General features: G+C 34.0%; 1 protein-coding gene across 3 annotated transcripts in view; it reads left to right on the forward strand.

The window, feature by feature from the left end:
* The first annotated feature begins 10,596 nt into the window (after positions 1 to 10,596).
* The window catches only part of LOC126780340 (protein bric-a-brac 1-like), a 249,106-nt gene continuing 234,686 nt past the window's right edge, over positions 10,597 to 25,016 (forward strand). For 2 of the 3 annotated variants that reach the window (XM_050504731.1, XM_050504730.1), the window contains exon 1: positions 10,597 to 11,355. In XM_050504731.1, coding sequence (XP_050360688.1) covers positions 10,669 to 11,355 — 687 coding nt within the window. In that variant the 5' untranslated portion in view covers positions 10,597 to 10,668. The remainder of the gene's footprint in view (positions 11,356 to 25,016) is intronic. The other variant, XM_050504729.1, reaches the window with a different exon arrangement.

The following is a 25,016-nucleotide window of genomic DNA, read 5'->3' on the forward strand; positions in this document are numbered from 1 at the left end:
AGGTATAATCGCATCTACATACCAAAGCTAACCCTAGCGGCTTGTGAATTGCGTACAGTACAGATACATAATAAACATAGGTTGTATAATAAATAATTCCTGGTGTTTTTTCATTGTAGAAATGATATTTTCAGACCACATTAGTAATAGTTTTAATCGAAAAGAATAAAGTCACATACATGAAAAAGTTATATCAATAACTATTTAATATTAATTTAGGTATCCACTATTATTTTTCGTGTTATTAAAAATATAGTGTATGAATTGAACTTGAAAGCAAATTATAATCTACTTATTTATATTGTGTCATCAAAACAGACATTTAGTTAGAACTTGAAAATGAGAAAATAAAACTGCGTCATTGGAAAACAAAACGCGATGCGTTCGCAAAAAGTCTTGTCTAGTAGTTTTTAGTCCTTCGTGTGTATTTGTTTACGGCTCGCCGAGGGCCACTCTGTATATTTTATACGGCTGTGCCAACATACAACCGGCTTCGTAGAACAATTTTATGTTACCATACTCCTTCACTCCGACTCTCTACTCTATCTACTCTATTCTGGCATGCATATATTTTCGATGCATGTTTCGAAACCAACGAACGCATATTTTCACGTTATTTTGTACCAAGCAGGTTTTGGTTGAGATTTTGTTTTGAATCAACTATTTGTTTAGTGGTTTTGAAGTTATATTGTTTTTTAATGTTTAGTTCTTGTTAAATTGTTCTCTTAGCACTTATCATTTAATGCACGCGTTTTATTAGGTGAACTATTTGTTTGAAAATCTCGTATTTATTGCAAAAGTTAACATAAAGGGAAACCCATTAACTTTTCTCAATCCCGTCTAGTGGTAGAGCTTTGTGCAAGCTCGTCTGGGTAGGTACCACTACATCAGATATTCTACCTACTATTCTATATTTGAAGGGTGAGTGAGCCAGTGTAATTACAGGCACAAAGGACGTAAAATCTTATTATATACCCAAGGTTGGTGGCGCATTGGTGATGTAAGCGATGGTTAAGATTTTTTACAATGCCAATGTCTATCAGCGTTGGTGACCACTTACCATCAGGTGGCCCATATGCTCGTCCGCCTTCCTATTCTATAAAAAAACCCTGATATTTTTTATAACAAAATATATTATTTGATAATTTGTTATTTGATTTGCTCTAAAGGGCATGATAAACGCTGGCATCGCTGGAATCGGGCCTGTCCCGTGCTCGTTCCGCCATCTCCTGTACCACTACGATCGGTCTTCATTTTATGCAGGGAGAGCCCTTATCGGACCTCATCCCCAGGATCTGCTTTTTCGCGTTCCTAGTGGGGCACGTATGCGGGGCGGTGTTCTTGTCTGTGCCACTTTCCACTTCCACTTTCCCGACTTTTTTACTTTCGGGGACTAGACGTTTGAAATCCTAAAAGCCAGCGACCCTCCAGGATATCGTAATTTGCTATCTGGGCGTTTTAGTGCTATTTGGGTTCTCTTGTTCTCGGCAGTTTATGAAACCATAGTGCTTCCGTTTTATACTAGATCATTACAAGATCCAACTCCTAGAACTCACCGACGAAGAGGTTCAGACCCTGAGCTCGGCGAACTCTTTGATTTTCTCAAAGCTTCGCCGACACCAGCGCTAATGTGTCATCGTAACAGACGACGCTGACACTTTAAAATAAGTAACACTAATTAATGTTGTAAATTGAATCCACAGTTCACAATTTAATTTTCTCTGAAAGTAAACGTAAAGGTACGAGATACGCTCGGCACTTAAAGTTACTATTTAAGTCGATATGTAAAGGTCCCGACGCAAAAAGAGTTATTTATTATTTTTTAAATATTTATTAAATGTTATTGAGCGGGCATAGAAATGATGCTAATATTAGCATCAGTTCTACTACAATTGACTTTTTTTTTTATAGAATAGGAAGGCGGACGAGCATATGGGCCACCTGATGGTAAGTGGTCACCAACGCTCTTAGACATTAGCATTGTAAGAAATGTCAACCATCGCTTACATATCCAATGCGCCACCAACCTTGGGAACTAAGATTTTATGTCCCTTGTGCCTGTAATTACACTGGCTCACTCACCCTTCAAACCGGAACACAACAATATCAAGTATTGCTGTTTTGCGGTAGAATATCTGATGAGTACTAGTACTAGTACTTTCCTACTTAGGAAAGTACTAGTACTGATAACTAGCATCTACTACTGTAGTTTTATTTTAGGCTATTTTATTGATCAATGGCAACGCCGTCTGCCAAGCTCGAGTAGAATTCATACTATTTTATTGGTATAAATATAAAGTCTATATGCGTCTCCATATCTGAACCGCATGCCAACGAACCTTGTCGACGTGGAGAGTCAGGTCAGGAGTTATTCTTTTTCTTACAATACTAGCTGCTCCGTGCGGTTTTACCCGCTTTAAACTTTACTATTTGATACGACGCTATGACTTTCTCATTATATTTTTTTTCAAATCCGATTAGTGTCAATCACTAAACACAAGGACGCGTTTAACGTGCTTGAACTTTGTTAGCATTACATATTAGTATATAATATATTAGTAGTTAATATATTTAAAACTTAGTGGTACATTTCATCTGATTTAAGTTTTTATCAGAGGGTCCGGATGATTTTCGGTTAGACGCTATCAAAATTAGAACCGATACATGTAAACTTTTTATGTAAAACTGGCAGGTACGCTAAAACTTTGTGAGAGAACTACGAGGCAGTATCTCACAATTATTACTCACAGTAATAAGTTTAATAAAAAGGACATAAGTGTTTTCAAAACAGTTTAGGTTGTTTAATTTTATTTCTTTCGAAAAACTGGTTATAATTGCATAAATGAAACAAATGAAATGAATTGAAAACAATAAATAACAATACAAATATTAAATTGTATACTAGTAGATGAAAAATAATTTAATTTGAAGAGTTTTTATCAAAAACAAAAACAGAGGATTGCACTTCGTAATTTGGACGAGTAGTTTTAGAAATATTAATGATAAAGTTTCATATTCCTGTGCGATAGCAATAACCATATCAAAGGCAGTTCTGACGAAGGGACGCGTTTACGTTTTCAGAGGCAATTGAGTATAAACTCTGCAAAATTTCAAATTTAAAACTCCAAATAGAAAATGCAATATCAATAAAACTCAGGGGTTCAAACGCACGACCTCGTTATCAGAAACCTCACAAATTAACCAACAATCTAAGTAGGCGTTTTAGTAATATTTCTAGATATTTGAATAAACGTTTGAGAAAAAAATAAACTTAGGGCTTGTAGCGTTTGTTTCTGCTAAGTCAGTCAGGGTGGACCGGTAGTAGATTCTGAAACAATAGTTATGTATATCTCAATATTTAAAAATAATTGGTGGGGGTAAAATGTCACAACGTCAACGTTAAAACGTTGTATATGTTACATAAATTTTGAAAGACGTATTTTACCTAATGTCGCGAGGAAATCCGCATGTGTCCAATTTCAATGAAATTCTGCCACATGGGTATTCCACAAACCCGTGGTGGAATAAGCTTCAAACCTTCTCCTCAAAAAAGGAGAGGAGGCCTTAGCCCACTGAGGGATATACCGAGGTGCATACAAAGAATGGATTTTGTGTTAATGTTGATTTTAACCTTTAAAATGGCTCAAACGAAAGAATGGCGCTCGTAGAGATGAGATTCTCGTTGCTTTCCTTGGTAATATATTGGTTATCTTTACGATAACATTATAAAGGCGAAAATGAGTTTGTTTGTTTGAAACGATTTCACGTCTTAACTATTCAACCGATCATGAAATTTTGCATAGATGTTGTTCGAGGTACCACCGCGTTAAAGGTATCTGAAAACTTCTGTTTATGCCCCTCCCTAACACACACGTTGGCGCAAGTAGAAACTAGTATCTTATACAAATTCATAACATAAGTATGATATGGTGCAATAACTTAAAAGATACTAATAAGATAATAATACTTGGTGGTAGGGCTTTGTACAAGCTCGTCTGATTAGGTAGCACCCACTCATCAGTTATCCTACCGCAAAACAGCAGTACTTGGTATTGTTGTGTTCCGATTTGAAGAGTGAGTGAGATAGTGTAACAACAATATAAATCACAAAATTTTGTAGCTGAGTAGCGGTTAATCAGAACCGAAATTCGCTTTCATTAAACATTTTCTGTCTCTTAGGTTTTGTAACATGTGTTTTTTTGCCAAATGTTTGAATAAAGACTTCAATATGAAGTATCTAATTTGGGTATGTGTATAATTTCTTTAATATATATTTTTTATTTATTTATAACGATCAAAATTCAAACTAAGAACACTTTTTTCTGTTTAATACAATTATGGTCATGTTATACATCGGTATGTTTTGATTAACAATAGTTCAATTTCATGCGTGTTAAGTCTATTTGGAACTGGTTACATGTATGCCGTGGTCACACTTATGCGCTCAAGTCCGTACGAAGGCTCTTTGATACAGTTATCTCGCTTGGTTACACAGGTGTGGTCGCTGCCACAAACGGTATTGTGTCGCACCAAGTATTATCGGCTGGTTTCTGAAACGCCTAATCAAATAGCTTATCATCTTACATCTTACATCGCTGTCATATTCATTATACCTATTATTTAAGTGATCGCAAGTTATAAATTTTTAATCTACATATTTTCAATTAAGATTTTTTTAAGCTGTGTCACAAGCTTATTTAATTGTCTTTAAACTTTAAGTCCTTTATGATTTTTCAAAACATGTATTTACTTATATTTTGAAGCGTGTCAAATTATAGAATATATTTTGTAAAAATAAAAATTATTAAATATAAATACTTATATAAGTATTAATATACATACACATTATATACGTTATACTTTATTTTTATTTTTAACGTGTAATACTTTATGCACTTCGTGTTTCCCTCGCCGGCGTCCAAGGCGCCGAGTGTGCCCCGAACATCAGTATACCGACTAAAAAACCAGCGGTACTTACCCTTTCCGTCTTAACGAGCGCGCCTCGGGATCGCTTGCGCATGCTGCCGTGGAAATAGGTAATACCTATTAATATTAATATATACTGTTCCGTATTATATTCTTTAAGTTAATCTGACGCAAAAATATTTCACTCCTATCTCGTGTTTTGAGTTGTAAATAATTATAATAATATCCTAGGACATTGTTAACACACAGCCATCTGATCCCAAACTAAGCAGAGCTTGTATTATGATATGAACCAGACAACTGATATACTATATATACTACTTTTATTTTGTAAATAAATACTTACATAGATAATTACACCCAGACTCAGGACAAACAGACATGTTTATACACACAAATGTCTGTCCTGAGTGGGAATTGAATCCACAACCTACGGCGTGAAAGGCAAGTATCGGGCCAATCGGCCCGCAATATTCCTTGTTTTTTTAAATAAATAAGACAAGTGTACCTACTCAATACCTACGCTTTTTTCGTCACGTGCTTTTACTTCGGTTGGCACTTCTTAAAACGAAATAATTTACTAAAGAAATAGAGTTTTTTTCAGTATTTTATACGATTTTATTTGATATTAAGCTAGAGTCAAGTGTCCTACTGCTGCAAAACTTTCGAAGTTATCCTCTTGAGAAGAATGTTGGAAGTTTTTAGTGCTTGGTCAGATTTGAAACTACAATCTTTAGTTAAAATTCAGTTTTAGCTATTAAACCATCTCGGCTCATTTCATATATGTACTTAAGAATACAATAAAAATAGTATACAAATCAATATAAATCAATTTAATTAGTAATTCGAACAAGTAGTGACACAGGTCGTTGTAAACGGGGAAGACAGTATAAGTATGTAGGTTCATTAAAATTGTTTTATAGCACAAAACCCATTCATATTAATAATAGCCAAGAATTAGACTGGGGATATGGACTTTGGAATAAACTTTTTTTTTTTTTAATTTGATATTGTGACTAAACAACGCTTATGCGAATGATTCTTCATTGAATAGTTTAGACGTGACAGCGTAACAAATAAGCAAACTCACTCTCGCATTCAAACTATTAGAAAAGATTATTTTGAACTTACCGTAACTTACTAAAAATATTTCATAAAAGATAAGCAATGACTTAAAAAAGTCAAAGTTCAAATGGCGTATAATGCTTAAAAAGCATCATACGCCATTTGAACTTGAAGATTGTCGGCTCATCAGCGTGATGACAAAGCTCTTTGTTAATTAAGACATTCAATAACAAAAGCTTAAAAACATCACGGGCTAGAAAATATTAATCTGAAACCATACACGCACTCCGTGCCGTCGCCGACACAATAGTGTGACATGACCGGAACGACAGCGGATACAATAACGAGACAAGGAATAAAACACCATACCTAAATGCAATGCGCGGCAGAGACTGCACCGGGGTAGAAGCGATAGAAGCGCTTGCTGGAGACGGGAAGAGCGAATTTTAACGGCTCTCCGTAAAAACACGTCCAGAGGCAATCTTCACGAAAGGGTCTTTTACCTATATTTTTTTTTGTTGGCCAATTTATTACCAGGCAGTGTCACAATCTAAATTTTAGGTTTATAAAATGACGAAAACATGGTATTCATATGCAATTAGTTTGCATTGGACGTGGTTCAGACGACTTCCTCATTGACTCGGAATGCGTCCTAGTTAACTTCCTTTAAAAGGGTGGTATTTTGCTTCGTGAGATCTGGATTCTCTATATAAGTATAAACACTATGACCGACCTAGTTTTATAATTATAGTTATAATTAATGCTTGTTATATCTTTAATTTAAAATAGTTTGTCAGACTGGCAAATGGGTCTGTGAAGGTAAGTTGTCATCATCGCCTATAGACATTGGCACCACATTAACCAACCCTTACATTCACGCGCAACCATCTTCACGAACAAACAACCACCCAGACAACCATTTTTTAATTTTTATTATTTTTTATATTTTTTTAACGCTGGAAAAACGCGTTATGCGTTTCCCCCACGGGAACAGTGGGGGGGTATGTGGGGCTCGCCGGCGCCGAGTGCGCCCCGAACATCGTATTACCCACTAAAAAACCAGCGGTGCCCTTTCCGTCTTAACGTGGAGCGCCACGGGATCGTTTTCGCATGCTACCGTGACAACCAACCAGACAACCTGGCTAACTCACCCTTCAAACGGAACAATACTAAGTAGTATTGCTGTTTCTAGCAAAAAGCCTTATCACCAAATATTCGAAGAAAATGATGGATATGTATAATATATTTATAAATAAATTTCAAAAAGATAAAGTTCAAGGTCGTTTCATAACACACGTCGACAAGCTAACGTTAATAATAATAATAATTTATTTATTCAAGTAACAAGACTCATATACAAACTTATACAATTTACTGGTCCAGCTGAAATTTTACAACAGCGGTTTATAAATATACAGTCTAGTCTTAACAGACTGTTGCTAACGCAATCATGATTATAATTTTGTTTGAGCTGGCCCTGGTTAAAAAATGGTTTAAACAATATAAACGACACAAATATTTTTAGGAATCACCCTACCTATACCTAACTAAGACTCAGCCCCGCCGCACACACGGTTAGAAAAGTTCGACAACTAATTGATATCGATGTTGGTTTATTAGTTTACTTTAGTTATTCTCATAGTAGCTAATGTTACCAACACTATGAACGTCGAAACTATTTTCATTCTACTGAAAAGGGCTGTTCGATTGATCTATTACTAATATCGGACACGAGACTATTTCGGATATATTAACGAAGTCGAAATACTAACTTTGTCACAAAATTTTTACAAAAATGTTATGTATTCATTATTTAGATCATTTGAATGGAATCCGCAAGAATTGTTTAAAAATAACGCTAAATTTATAAAAGCGTGTACCCGACTCCGTAAACTATCCTTACCAGGGCAAGAGTTTCTTTCTATAATAAAATACCGAACTTGACCTATTAATAAAGTTAAAACTTATGTTAAAAAAGCATGGATGAGCATTCGTCGATTTCCATATAGGATATAAGGTTAATCGTATATAATTGACTGTGTATTCTATTTAAGATATATAATGTAGCTTACATTAACTCAGTTTGCCTGAGTCTGTTACCGCTTGTTGGAATCTACACTGCGAACCGCTGTTAGGTTTTATTTAAATTAATTCCGTAACAAGGCGATTCAAGAGTGCTTATAAAGGGTTACTTGAATAAAAATATAATTTTTAATCGATATTGTAAATGTTAGCGTCGTGGACGTAAAGATAGGGTACGTCATTAGCAGACATTTATGGCTGAAATGTTTTGTATGGGGCGGTTTGTTTGTACGTTCGTAGGCGTCTAGTATCATCTAGACGGATTGTATGAAGTAGGTAGGTGTGGAAATCATCCGAGAATATACGAGTAAGTTTCTCTACCAATGACAATTTGAGCGTACTTTTATAGGTATATATATATAGTTAATTTCGTATCTATCAGCCGTCTGCCGCTAGATACGAATACTTTATGGTTTCTCTGTTTTCGTGCTGGACGTGTTAAATATTGGTATTAACTTCGACAAAGAGGGTTTAATAGGCGTAGTAGGTATTTTTAACGTTTTATTAATCCTTGTAGTATAGTACAGATTGATGTGGACCGGTAGAAATAAAAATGGCTATAGGTATTATATTTAATAACTTCTATTACGCTTTAAACAAAACATTCAGTGATATAATTAAAAATATTGCAAAAGTTGTAATATAAAACGAGAAGTTGATTACGTAATCGATTTATATTTTGCGAAATTTTGAAATGCGGCTTGAAAAACAAATAGATTTATAACAACATGAATACATATATACTTATATAATAAATATTTATAATAAAGTTAAAGAGCTGGAGTGGTCCATTTTATAGAATACGTAGATCATTCGAACGCTTCCAAGTCCCACTGTGTGTTCATACGCTTTATATGTGTTTTTGAGATGAGCGATCTCATGTTCAGAGGATGTACACTGAGTGCATTGTACCGGCGTGGCGGATAACACTCCAAGTCGACACCCCTGAAGGAGGAGCTTCTATATCCAGCAGTGGGATATTTACAGTCTGCTATTTGTATAAGAATATTATGGCCAATCTAATTATAAAATCAAATCCATGTGTTTTTAACAATAACTTATAAGTAACTTAAATAGGTATTTTTACTTTAATGTTTCCGCCCAACTTATCGGATCATATACCTATAATAAGTAAATAAATAGGTCAAAGTGAAGCTATTTAAATTTATATAAATACATAAATGCAATTATATCTAGTATTAAATGAGCAATTCTTGTACATGGATACTATATATATTTTGTGTATCTCGAAAACGGCTTAAATTTTGTACTTTAGATAAAGTTTGGTTTTTAAGTTTATTTATACATGTATCTATTCTGAAAAAAGTATTTATTAGAGCAAAGCGAGATTCAATCACGCAATGTACTTTTTTAAATTGGAGAACTAAGTAAATTCTGTATTTAATGTCGATAATGTTAATCGGCATTAACTATAAATGTTGCTTAGGGAAGATTAATTAAACAAAGTCGTGTATTTTTTTTTTCGTGACCGAAAGAGATATATATGTATTTTATAAACATATTTAGTAGATGCCTATCTATAGATTTTTTTTTAATTAATATTCATAAATAGAAGCTTTTATTTGAACTCGCAATCTGTTGTGTTGTGTCCATGCAATGACGGAGCAAGCGAGGTCTTCTGTGTTTGTTGTTTTCGCTATAGTGAGTGTATTATATGGGTATGTACGTATCTACTAAATATTTTTTTTAGTTGTTATTCAATATTAATAATTTTGTTGCAATTCAGCTAACTCTCTTGTAATGATAGGCAGACTTATTTACATTACCATTTACCTACTCATATACGTAGAAAGATACGACTACGCACCAATAGCGAAGCCGGTATCTACCAATTAACATTGAAATTAGGTATCTACTCCATATTCACGTCGAATTTTTTAGTCTCGTGTCTTTCGCATTTAAAAGTCATTCTTTTAGAATTTATAATTAGGTATGTGCTCAGTGATGAAAGTAACGAAGTCAGCAAGCCTATAAGTAAGTACCTAGCCTATGCGCTCACGTAATATAGACATCACGAATATAGACATGTTACGGGTTTTTTAATGTTCTGTTCTTTACATTACGATATTAGCTTGGATACAAAGTTTCAACCATATATTCTGAGAGTATTTTAGAACTCCTTGCTCGAATAAAATCGAATCACGAAAATATATCACAAATGCATCTTGTTTTTACTGAAATCGCAATGTGATCATATCAAAAAAGGAATTATTAAATAAGATATATTCAATCGCAATCCAAATGACACGGTAGAGCTGAGCTAGTAGGAGCTAGTCGTGCAGTAGGCGTGCTGCAGCACGTCGTGCACGCGGGCGTGCGCGGGCGCCGCGCGATCGATGCAGGCGCGGGCGGGGGTGCGCGGGTGGCGGCGTGCGCGCGGGCGCGGGGGCGTGGCGAGAGGCGGCGCGCGGCGGCCATTCGCTTGCGGCACGCGCCGCCTCCGGCCCCGCCCGCGCGCCCCGCCGCGACACGCCGCCGCTCAGTGCCTCGCGAGTCGTCGCCCGCGGTGCATGCGTCGCGCACCTAATTCCTCACGCGTTATATTGCAGATGCGAGCCCGCTGCCGCTAAAACCATGCCGGCCGAGGAGGAATCCGCGGCGATGGACGGCCGCGAAGCCGCCGACGGCTCGCCCCAGCAGTTCTGTCTCCGATGGAATAATTATCAGACGAATCTCGCCAATTGCTTCGATCAGCTGCTCCAGACCGAGTCCTTCGTGGACGTCACGCTCGCCTGCGAAGGTCAGAGCCTGAAGGCGCACAAAGTGGTGCTCTCGGCATGCAGCCCCTACTTCCAGACCCTGTTCATGGACAACCCCTGTCGGCACCCGATCATAATAATGCGCGACATTAAGTATTGCGACCTGAAGGCGGTGGTAGATTTCATGTACCGCGGAGAGATCAACGTGTCGCAAGATCAGATCACCGCGCTTCTGAAGGTGGCCGAGACCTTGAAGATCAGGGGTCTGACGGATGTGAGCGGGGAGCACGCCGTGCTGCGGGCGGGCGGCGGTCTGGAGGCCCGCGCTGGCAAGCGGCCTGGAAGCCGCGAGGGAGAGTCCCCAGGCGGCGCCTCGGCTAAGGCTCGTCGGCGATCGGCGGAGCGCAGCCCGGCGGGCAGCCCGCGCGTTTCGCCCGCGGGTGCCGGCGCACCCGCTGACTTACTGCACGCGCCGCCCGACGCGCCCAACGCGCCCGCGCTGCACGTCGACGACGTGGACATCCGCCCCGGCATCGCCGAGATGATCCGCGAGGAGGAACGGGTAAGTGGAAAACCTCCCCCACCGTCTTTCCCCCTCGCCCCTTTCTCGAAAACTTTTCTTTCCGAATCGCTAGCAATTAGCTCATTTTGTTCGCGGGAATTATTTATGTTTTTACGAGCAGTTAGTTATTAAACATTTATTTTTGTTACTTTCATGAGGTGCAGATTTTTTTTAACTATTGTATTTTGTGTTATGTCGCGATTTTTTCTAGCATTAATAGGTCGCTAGGTAGGTACTCCTACCTGTAGGTACACTTAATTAATTGTATATATAATTTTGCTAAGTAAGCAAATCTAATTGTCAGGCCAAATACTTATTTACTACAAAAACATCTTATTAAAATTAACGTCTCTTTTGTTTGCTTCGAAAAACACAATAAGATGGATCAAGAGTCAATTTAAATAGTTACGATAACTATTGAAATTTTGATGTTTATTGAAGGATGAGAACGATTTATTTTCAACTCTAATGAGATAGTTTTAAGGTGTTAAATCGCGCGACATCTCTGCCAAGTAGCTCAGCTGTTTGAGATACTAGGACATTGTTTCGATTCTCTCGCGGGGCGCCAAAGATTCACTATTTGATGTTTGCTCAAGGAGACGGTAATTTTAATTATATTTATTTCAAAATGTTTGAAAATACAGTTATAAATAAGTGCATAAAAATAAATATTACACAACAAATTGAATTTGTTGTGTTTATTTTCTAACAAAATAAAAATTGATTAAAAAAAAATATATTAAGGAATTATTTTCATTAATTATACAGTTAATACATTTTTAGATACATTTTATAAGAACATATTTCCTTTATCAAAGATTAAAAGGTATTTTTAATAAAATAAATAAATACAATACAATACGTAAATTTATCATTCATATCTATATATTTTAACAAAGCAACTTTTCTAATTTTTAAAATAAATAATTTGAATATATTTAATTAAATATAATATATTTAATTTATACAAACTCCTTGAAAAATAATAATTATAACGCATTTAGTTTTTATAATCTTGTGCAAGAGAATATGAGACATGAAATATGATAAAAGAATATTAACCTACCCAATCTCTGTACATAAATATTTTAATCGAGTTTTATCTGTGTAGGTACGAACCTATTACCTTAGAACTCGAAATCTTAAGTAACAACTAAAAGAATATACTTGTACCTAATAAAAAATAAACTTAATATAAGTATTATTTTTTAATAATTATGGAATAGTCGAAACTAAAAACTACGCGATCCGATCAGTATAGAACCGGAAAACGTTCTTACTTCAAATACATTCTATAAATAAATTTAATAATAAAATTATGCATTCGAGTAGACATAATCGTATTATTTTAAATATATATTATCCATGCTACGGTGATAATATTACAATCTACTAAAACGGTAGGATTTTATAAGTGTGGCAACACAGCGTTTCGAATGCGTTATATTAAATTGTTTTCGACCTATTGTTCTTGAATGTTGTCGGTGAGAGTAATTTAGTATTTGCGAACTAAAACTGGGTCTTTCTTATAACAAAAGGATATTGTTCTACCACAATTAGCATTGCAATAAGCATAGATAAGTGAATGTTTGTGCTATTGAGTTCAAAATTAACAGCATTTCGAAAAATGCTTGAGCAACAATAGCTTCTTATCGATATTTTAAACATTTGTATATTTACGATTTTCTTTGTATTTTTGCGTTAACGTATTGTTAAATAGCATTAAACCTTTATTACGTATATTAAATACCTACGGTAGAAAATTGTTCGTTTGACAAAAATTTATATTAAATTAATTAATTATTAATTCCGTCGTTCGATAACTATAGCCTTTAATTTATAAGTAAAAAATGGGAACATATGGTTTGTTTTTCGTATACCTTGTAGCTTTAAAGAAAGTCCTTAATGCATTTGAAATACAAGCAGTTTTCACACATATGTATCGTTACATTTTGTCGTTAAAGTTAGTGAGTGTAAAAGGGCGACAATCGAAGGGCGCAGGACGTTGCGACCGGCGACGCGACGTGACACTCGTTCGCTGTAGTTGCTGCCGTGACGTTGCTGTCATCGTTTGATATTAACATCGTTCTAATTTCACTTTGCGGGTTCATTTAATGAACGACAAAATGTAACATAGATACATATAACTATGCTAAATTAATTCAGTTATAGATATTTTATGCACGTGATAGTTTTTATCTGACGTTATTGTTCAGATCAATTGTATATAGTTGGTATTATTTCAATTAGGAAATTATTTTTTAGTTTTAAAGATAGAGTTCTTATATTTAATAGGTATTGCATAAATATTGAAAAGTGTTGCTGTTATGATATTTGTGATATGATTAATTACCGGTACGGGTACCGGGTCAAAAGTCTGTATTATATTTATTTAATGGCTACCGTCGGTAATCGGACTTATTTCTATAGACAAAGATGAGACATTTATGAAACTGAAGTCTATATTTTTAATTTATTCGATAGCGTGAACACTTCTTACCTTTGATAAGTACTATATTTAAATAATATCAGTTTCTTTTACATAGCATAACAATTTTCCTATAATATATGACCCCGATGAATTATAAAGGCTGCCGAATAGATACGGGTCAACAGAGCTTTTCGGTGTCGGTTATAGTAACCCTAAGTCTCGTTTTCTCCCGCGACACGTGTCTCGTTCAGTTTGAACTTAGGGCGTTACGGTGGCAATTTGAATGCTCAATTAGGCATATAACTGCGGGTTTGACTTTGCGGTAACTGTTCGAAGCATTTGTCGTGTTACGTATAATTTTAAAAAAAAAAAATCTTTCGAAAACGAAATGTTATATATGTGTTATAAATACGAAAACGAAATGTTTGTCTATTCGATATTAATTATTCACTAAGCGTTGTGACCCTGATAGTGAAATTAGTCTAAATGTTTTAATTGACTTCTCGCAATGATTTCTCTATGAGTTTATTTACCTATTTTTTATAATAAATTCTAAAAAAAAATATGGACATTATATTCGATGTTAATATGTAATTATAAATTTATACATTTGTAAACATCAACGTAAACAACATAACAAAAGATATCATTTTATTCGACTGCCTAATGCGTTTTCTACTGATATTAAAAGGTTAATGATTTTGTCAATAGTTTTTGTTATTTAAAAGCTGGAGTTAAATTATATCAAATTAGCTTTATTTTAATTAATCATTCGTTAATTGATTTAAATTGAAGTAAAACAATTAAAATTTTAATTAGTTTTTCTTAAATACTATCGAACCTTTTTAATTTTAAAAATTTGTATTATTTATACCAATAAATACTACTAGGTATACATCTACCTACACTGTAATCAACGTATGTACCTTCTATGTATTCATAGGCGTGATTTATCTTTGCACTCGTCAACACAACGAGCCTATAATTCGTAACTAGCTATTATATACATACGTACACAATTTTTTTTTAAATAATGGCGTTCAACGCTTTCTTTGTATAGTGTGAGGAAACGCAGTTAAATCAACTCAAACATACCTACGGCTGGTTGTAATCTCTCCAAGTATGTTCCACTTACAAATCTATAAACATATTCATAAAAGTATAAATATTAAAATAAACAATAGTTCATTAGTAAAGCTTTATAAGCGTGAAAGAACACGTGCGACACGTATTTCAATTAACGCGCGTAATTAAAAAAGTAAGAAAAAATATATAGTATTAGGCCAGTGATTAATTTATGCTGCCGATAAGGCTATTTATTATAGTCTGTTCGATTAATTCTGACGTCTCAGCTCTGATAAAAGAGGTTTAACTGCTGCATTCAATATTGGATTATTTTTTTATTATTTATATAAATGCCTTTTCATAAATAAAATCTAGGTACGTATTGATGAATGAAATTAACTTATTTATGTTTTTTTTAAATTAATAATTTTTACAACACATGATTTTGTAAGAAACAAATTCATATGTGTTCATTTGCGCTCTGTTGTTTATTCATTTTAACAATACAACTGATAAATTACAATATGTCTGTACTAGCTAAAAAATATATTCATTAGAAAGATCTGAACAAATTAATACTGTATTGATATTCCAACATCGCAAGTTAAATGCGCACGCGTCGATGTTTCTCGTAGAAAACGATTATGTCTAATATATCATTATCACGCGAGGAGTCGAATGGATTAACTACGGATTGTTTAAAGAATTACAAATGCATTTAGATCGTCTTAGTAAAAAAATATATAATATTTACGGATCTGCGCGAAGTATGTTTTTAATTAAATTAAAATGTAACATGTGTATTATATGAAGTGTCGGCCTGTAAGTATGCAACTGGGCTAAAACCACAAGGAGATGATTTGGAGTATATTCCATGACGCTTTTCAAGTACGTGTTGTTCTATTCGTAATGATTACCTTTCCTTACCGAGCACGAAATGAATTATTAACACTAATTCGGTGTATAAACTTTGGTTAAAAGTCACGTATCCTTGCCAATGGGCAATCATAGCACTATGTATTCCGTAACAGCCTGTGAATGTCCCACTGCTGGGCTAAAGGCCTCCTCTCCTCTTTTTGAGGAGAAGGTTTGGAGCTTATTCCACCACGCTGCTCCAATGCTGGTTGGTAGAATTCACATGTGGCAGAATTTCAGTGATATTAGACACATGCAGGTTTCCTCACGATGTTTTCCTTCACCGTAAAGCACGAGATGAATTATAATCACAAATTAAGCACATGAAAATTCAGTGGTGCTTGCCCGGGTTTGAACCCACGATCATCGGTTAAGATTCACGCGTTCTTACCACAGGGCCATCTCGGCTATATGTATTGTATAAATCTAATCAAATAGTGTCGCGTTAAATGGTATTGCCGCACTTCATACTGGTCACACACACACATACCACTGTTCTTAGTATCTTTAAATGAGACGGTTATTCTACCGCCGATGGTGGCTGTGGACACCATCAGTTGGTTAGCATCCATCCAAGTTTGCCGTCCCATGTATGTATGTATAGTTAAAGCGGATATTATGAAAATCATCGATTATATAGTCTATTTATTCTATAATAAATGAAATTTAAGAAAAAATTTCAGCGGATATGTTAATTACAATTGTGGGAAGTTTCTATCAAAATAAATAACGAACCGAAACGAAGCTTGCGAATTCAACCCTGGAAAGCACCACTGCGTTCTAACGCGCCTAATTTGTTTTTTCATCTCGCCCTCGGTGTGAAGCAAAACTTCGATGTAAGTTTCATTCTTAAGATGAAATCTGCCACATTTATATCTATTCGCGTTTGAGGATGGTGGAATAAGCTACAAACCGGCTCAAGAGTGTTACTTTACTTTCTAGTAAATTAACGAAATCCTACTATTTTTTTAAATGCAAAAATTAGAAAGAAATAACAAGTAGATATAATTGCCAATGTGCGTTGTTATTGTTTTACAAAGTGTTTTGATATAAAAGTAGGTAAGTTAATAAAATATACGTATGTCGTTTTAAAATGCCGCTACTCAAGATAATTTCAATCAAAATGGTATGTTTTACAGTTAAGTTAATATAACTGTACATCCGAATCTTGTTTTATCTTAAAGTTTAAATGTGAAAAGCCAAATAAATCCTTTACAACCTTATACGCGTTTATAATTTAAGTACGAGGTAAAAAGAACTTTATTACATTACAAATTAGAGGTGATATTCTAATGTAGGCCGAAGGCATAGCATTCGGTAGCTAATTAGTTTCCTAGATTAAGCGCATGCCCTGTTTTACTATCGAAACGCGAAGACTGAATAATATACTAAACAACGTTAAAACAATTGTTCGTTAATCGTTATGATAACGATAATTTATTTACATTTCAATATGATTCACAACCTGATATTGTTTTTGTGATTAAGCGCGTGACCTAATTTTTAGCGTTACGTCACTTTAAAACTAAATCGAAACTTCCTTCGAGATCGATATGACGTAATTAATCTTAATACATCAAAAACTAAAAAGGCTTAAGTGGTTTAGTAATTAGAGTTTTAACTTCCTTATTTTTTAATATCCAAATTTTAATCCTATCAAGTTGAAGTCTCTACCGATTATTACTTAACTTTTTTAGATGAATAACTGTAAATATAGTGGTCCGCGCATGTCCCACTGCTGGGCAATTATATTATGAAGTCTTCTCCGCCATTGGCTAGTCATAATTGAAAAAGGTCATCAAGAATTGGATAGGTTAGATCATAAATATTTTATAAAGTCCTTAGATTTATGTCCTTTGATTGTTTTGTTTAGACTGCGTATTATTTGTACCGATTCTGTTGCACACAATCGCTAAACTAATGATAAATTATAACAACAAATGCTATACCTTAGTTTATATTTTAATCTTTTCAAAATTTCGCTAAATGTCGTAAGTAAATATGGTGATTATTACAGCTCAAGGATATTATCAGCAACACCACGACGAAAAAATAAGTTTGTAATTTATACATTGCACTGTTAAAGGAAATTCTATTAATTATAAATTAAATAATGCAATTATTGTAAACGACACGTCTAGCACTGATCTCGTTACTGTTCGCAGTCTCGATTTAATCATATGAAATTATCTTCGTATTGAATTTGACTGATCATTATTAAATATTCGATTGGTTATTACATATGTTATCATATGAAATTGTCGTTAACGATTATTCTGTTTGATTAAATAAACAAAAAAAAGTATACAGACAGCAACAGCGAGTAACAAATTTTAGAACGATTAACTCAATGAGATTAAAGCAAAAGAACGACAAATAAATAAAATGAACAGGTAAAATGTTAAATAATTAATTAAAATGTGCATACAGTAAATTTTTATTAAGATATACGAAATAAGAATTACTTATACGAATTTAACAATAAAATAAATATTGCTGCTTAGCGGTGTAATATCTGTTGAGTAGGTGGTACCTATCCAAACATTCTGGCACAAAGCCCTACCAGTGAAGATCGGTTGAGTAGTTAAGAAGTAAAAGCGGAACAAACAAACTCACTTTCACATCAATATTGGTTAGGATGGACAAAACAGAGTCGTCCCACGGCTGGACAAAAATCTCTTTCCGTTTATAAATTATTATGATTCTTAGTCGAAGGATAAATTTGCGCATGCTCTGAAATACAATTGTTTTATAATGTTTAAATAATTTTTCTGTAAAAAACATATATTGAATATATATTTTTCTTATATTTTCATGTCAGCAATTAATATGTATTTGTGCGTGAAATTAAAAAATATATAACGTGTATAGAATTCACGGTTCTTGAGAAACTAATTAAGTGTTTCATTTAATATCGCTCATGTTTCATATGAAATAATTTAGATTTTTTACGACCTAATTCACCCGCGACTTTGTTCATAAAAATGCACTTCGTATGAGGTTGTTTTCTCCTAATTATCACTTCTTCCTAATATGATATCATATTTTGTTGTTTTGTTTTGATTGGTGTATCATTGATGGTACCATCTGGACAGGTACCAAACACTCATATGTCATTCCACCGCCGAACAACCACACATTGTATTTAACACAACACCAACACTTGTAATTATAGGCACACAAGGGACGGTTAATATTTCTTTAATTATTTATGGGCGGTGGTGACCACTAACCATTTGTTCGTCTGCCTTTTATTCTATAAGTGAAAAGAATACTTTTTACTTTAAGTGAAATTTAAAAAAGAGTACCTTCTGTTATTATTTAAAAAAAGTTAATGATCTTGCATTGCTTATGAATATTCAAATATTTTATATTCTTAAGCAATGCAAGATATATCATCTGAGACTTGAGTCTAGTTGAAGCTGAAGCCGGTTGCCGTGATAGCAACACATTCACGTTATGGAAAACAATTCAATTGACAGTTTACGTTGAGATATTTCATATGTAATAGATTTTTTGCACGAGCCAATTGCGCAAAGCATACATGTGCCGTCTTGTGATGTACGATAGCGAAATATATGAATAACTTCGCTATTTTAAGAGTTTACTAAAACTTTGATCACAGTCTCCATGCGAACCGTTTAAAGAATGACGAAAACTAAAATTCGAATTTAGAATAATAAATGTTGAAAGCGTGTAAAAAATTCAATCGACCGTCAGCTAATTGGAAAGAACCAGTGGAATGAAGATATTTTGGCGTCATCCGTATGAATGAATGAGTGATCCCGGTAGCTATTCGGCGGGTATCGGGAATTTAAATTCGAATAAGTGTCAACCGCGGTCGACGAACCAGACTCGCTACTTGCTTTCATAAAATATTAAACGCTCTATGCGATAACTCGATTTAAATATGATTCGAGCAAATACCCGTGTTTGTTCGGGACGGCTGAAGTAACGGAGCAGTGATGAATTTTCTATTTTATATTTAAGAAGACGAATATGTTTGTTGAATTTAATAAGTTTGTCATCTCAACGGCGACTCACAACATCATAAGCTGGCGCTCCTTGTGGTTAGGATTCGTGTGCCGTGACGGCATACGGCATAATGTTCTATTGTGCTTTCATGCCCTCCTCTATTCGCTGCCGCTTTACTTCTCATGTATGTGCCTAAACAATCAATTTCGATGTTTTCAATCTGTCTGTTCGTTCCGTAATAGCAATTTTTTTTTCATTTTTAGTATTCAATATTGGTATAAACTTTACTTCGCTCATTCAGATGACTATATACCTACTAATTATTGCAAAACAAATGATGTCCTTAATACGGTAATATTTAAATAAGGTACGGTTTGTTAATTTTATTAATCAAACACAAGATCAAACGGCCGCTAAGTTATTTCTCGTAATTTTTTATACTTGTATCAGCCGCGAGTCTACATTACACAATAAGACAAAGTTATATCTTTCACAATTTGTGTTTGGACAAACATCGGCCATTCTCATTTCTAGGCTCATTAAGCCAGTGCATACACGTTATCTGTTTTATTGTTTTAATTTAAAACAACAGAGATAAGAGGGAAGTGCCATTTCAAATGAATTAAGGTCTTTTTTGTTTACACCGTCGATCCTTGTGACCGCTCTTGTGTCAACAGCCTTACACCTTCGGTATATCTGACCCGCTTACGCGTGGACAACCAGAATAAATATTACTAATTAAGACGTAACATGTTTTTCTTCTGAATTCCTTAAAAGAAATTCAACTGATTTCGTACGGATTTGTAAATGTAAAGAAGGAAGTTATCCATTCGTTTTTTGAATTTTATAAAAGAAATAAATAAACAGCGTATTTGATGAAGTAAATTTATGAATATTAATTATAGTTCAAATATATGTATTTAGGCTCTCAAAAAAGTTTATAAGGATGTATAAAAAATATTCCTTTTACAAATATTAGAAAAAAATCTAATCCGTATATTTTGGAGTCGGTATTTATATCAAAATATTAAGGCAATGTTTTGATATATTTTGCCTTGTATACATAAAAGATTTGTTAATAGTGTATAAATATATATTTATTTACATTCACATTTAATGTTGGTTCACGAAGCATTAAAAAGGTCAGTCCTGTTACACGATACACTAATGACTTCCTCGTTGGTCTAATGTCTAGCTTCTTAACAAATCCCGAAGTCCTGGTTTGTAAGCTTGGTCGGTTTAAGTATATTTTGAAAGTTGACAGTCTTTATATCACCGGAAATGACGTGAAGGCGTCCGTTCTGCGCCTGGACTGTCTCTAATCCCACACGACTGCCAACGGAATATGGAAGTGAATGAACAGAGAGTGCAATTGTGTTTGCGCACACTTTTGCACAATAATGTCTCCATCGGCTTTGTCCAGTCTCCGTGGAGAATGACCGCTATGCCCAAAATCAATATAAATGTAGCTTAGTCTTTACAATATAATAATACTTTACAATGACATTAACTCTTAATAATGATGACTGAATGACTTGATAATCGGTCTTTGGTCTTGCCCGTCTGGGTACCATCCATTCATTATATATTCTTCCACAAATCGGCAATAATTATTATTGTGTTTCGGCTTGAAGTAAGAGAAGTGGGTGAGCCAATGTAACTAGACACAAGGGACATAACATTTTAGTTCAAGGTTGGCGCATTGGCGCTGTTGACCACTTACCATCAGGTGGCACAACTTACCTACATAATGCAATAAAATAATAATACTAGTATGTGGATGGCTAAAATAAGAATATACGGATACGTTTCAACGATCGTATCAAATATAGAAATCTATTTTTAAATAGGCAAAGATGAAACGGTTCAATATTTTATTTATTTAGGTTTAAATTCGGGTCAAAACTAAGTTGTTCATCTTGTTAGACGAGTATTTATCGGAAATAATTGAGACGCACCATTTAACGCACTGTAGAAGTGGGAAGGGGGAAGTGGGTTTGGTTGTCTATGCCCGTGGACTATGATTCAGCAAACGACTGGCGTTTCTTATCGACCGCTAATCAGGCAGATAATTTCCAATTGCGTTGTTATTAAATTAATAAATTAAAAGAAAATTAAGTTGTATCAAAAGAAAACGTATGTTTGTTTGTTTTGCAATAAATACTGTCAGATGTCATTCTTAATAATTTAATGTGTCTGATTTTATTTTAATTCTAATATATTTAAGACATGGTTACTATAACGTTTGGTCCGTTATGCGAACCCTGCTTTGACAGTCTTTTAAATTTCGAATATATTTCTTTCTGTGTCGGGTGTTTCATACACATTTTATTTGTCACCATACTCATAGCGCGCCACGTAAAAACAACACGCCCGCCGCCGTGTCCCATTTGCTTGCTATAACATACAACGTCACACATCTCGGCTTCAGAGCGCCCTAGGCGCTTGCTATATCATGTCCCTAAAGGGTTATAAGGTATATAAAATTGCGATATGTTGATATATATACTAGAGAGAGAAGTAGTATCTACATACGTAAATACTGTAATAATTAAACCGTGTGAGAAAATCCTTGGTAACATTTTTCAATGTTTTTTTTTAATCTTATTTTTACAACATCTCATATTAAAAATAAAATTTATTCAAGTTTCCTGAATAACAATAGATACTGTTATTTGGACTATATGGCGGTAACACCGCGGATTATCAATGATTAAACATAATGAGATAATAATAGTTTTAGTCTTTAATCTTATCTAGGCCTGCCTTTGAACGCATCTCCGACAAGAGAAATAAATGAGAATCATTCCGATATAATAAAAAATGTTTCTTTCTTTATAATATTTAAGTAAAAACTTTTCATATAAATAATACATTTGAGTGACAACTGTCTTGCTGGTCTAGTGGCTAGTTTATTGAGAAGCCGACGTCCTGGGTTCAAACTTATATCTGGTTAGTAAAGTTTCTTGATTTTAATAAATAACGTTAAACTTATAAGTGATATCTATAATAATGATATTAATGCGAAGGTAACGTCCGTTTGATACGCTTTCACGGCTCTACCAATGAACTGAACTTGTTTTTTTCCTAATATCTGCCCTCCCCTGACACAAGTGATGCCGCGGGCGAAAACTATATGCTAAAAATGAAATTAAATATATGGCACTTGTTTAGTTGATATAAGTTTTATTTTAATATACATTTCGACTTGAACAAATCTTACACACGTGAACTATTTTATAACTTGATACGTTAAGTGAAAACATTAAGGCACAATTTTTATTTCTGTACAACTTAGCTTAAAACTTCGTTAGAGACGAGAGCCTATCTTCAACTTTGACTTCAAAGTTATTAAGAAATGCATTGCTCACGACGTTCGTACGAACTTTAGCTATGGGATATATCTTTAACCTGAAAATTCTTATATTTCTCTCAGTAATCAAAAATGATTTGAAAAAAACAATAACTATACTTCAATGGAATAAAAAAAATATAAATAATATTTAACGTTATTTACAATGTTCCTAAATATTTAACTTACGTATTATTTTTGACTTTTTATTCGATTTAACAAATTTTATAATTACTTTTACAATATACCGTATTCATTTTTAAAATGAACATACATATATACATTTATTTTTAACTTGTGTGGAAATCCGCTTCGTTGTAATGACATTACACATATATGAAATAGGTACTCCTCGATAACTCGATCATATTTTCTTAAAACATTGGAAATTACTCTGTGGTAGATATTAGTGCAAGTTCAAACATGAAGCAACATCGAAGCTAATCATCATTTATTACCGCCAAAGAGCAACAAATTATTGATAGATTTTGAAGGGCGAATGAGCCAATATATCCGTAATTACAGGCAAAAGGGACATATCTCATTGTCACGGGTGACGGCGGCGGTAAAAATTGTTTATATACCGTACAATGTCGACGTCTACGGTCGTAACTGCTTACCATTAGGTGGCCCATTTGTCCGTCAGTCTGCCTATCTTAAATAAGTTATCAAAAGTGGACTGCAAGTCGGCGCGGTCGGTACTTCACAATAATTGTTAAAATATGCATATAATGAACATTTCAGGAATATACAACTAAATATTTAAACTCTCATGTCGGTAATTATCAAAAATCAAAGTATAACAGTTTTTAGCAGTTACATAAAAATTATAATGATAATAATTAATATGAATTATAGGAATGCGAATAATTTTATTTTCATACTAAAACTTCTCTGAGTAGGTACTCGTACCTACTACTCGTTAACAATTTATTTGAATTTCTTCATATAAATATGAGAAGATTACAAGAATATTACAATCCGTATTATTCATGATGTTTTCCTGTACTCAACAATTAAAGAATAATTAAGATGTTAAAGCAATTTGTTTAAATTTAGTTTTTCAATATGAAGTGTGTGGATTAGTTATCGGGACGATAATAAATAATTAAAAGTCGTGTTAACTCTACAAGTCATTTAGTTCTACTGCGTTATTGCTAGTTATATATATTAATTTGATTTGACGGTGTACTTTTCTGCCTTGTTTAGGAAATAGCTTAAAAACTTATTATATAATTTAGAATATTTTACTTATTCGATTAATGCGAAAGTTAATCTGTCTCTTTGCTTATTACCTCATCAAGACTAAACTATTGGATCTACCGTAGTGAAATTTGACAAAGATTATCTGGAAAAACTACAAGCAGACGTAGGCATATAAATTACGTGATTTGCAGGAAATTACGGGATTACGGGAGAACCTACTATAAATGCGAAAGTTAATTTGTTCATTTATTACGCTCACCTCTTAACTACTTAAACGATAACGCCACGTTGTCAGAAGTACAGAGAAGGACATATGTGACCTAACACCTGAATCCACATCACTCGTAGGCGAAGAAGCGAGCGGAAACTAGTTAAATATAAAATAAGTACTTCACGCTTAATCTTGCCGATTTTGCTATCGATTTGTAAGCTTAAATTATTTTTCATAGAAATTATTGTTTCTAATTATTGACGATATATAAGTCAGTTTACAAAAGCCCTATGTAACACACATATACTCTTAATGTATTTGTATCTGGAAGAGAGAGAGAGAAAATGTTATTGTATATTTATAAAAAATAGTTACAGTATTATCTATTACAGATGTAATGGGATACATAAATTGTTAACGCAAACTACATTTATCAAATGAAACATTCATTGAAAATATAATTAATTTCTTCAATGGACGACATTAATGAAGCGATCGAACACATA

The sequence above is a fragment of the Nymphalis io genome, chromosome Z (genome assembly GCF_905147045.1).
Source record: "Nymphalis io chromosome Z, ilAglIoxx1.1, whole genome shotgun sequence".
Classification (NCBI taxonomy): domain Eukaryota; kingdom Metazoa; phylum Arthropoda; class Insecta; order Lepidoptera; family Nymphalidae; genus Nymphalis; species Nymphalis io.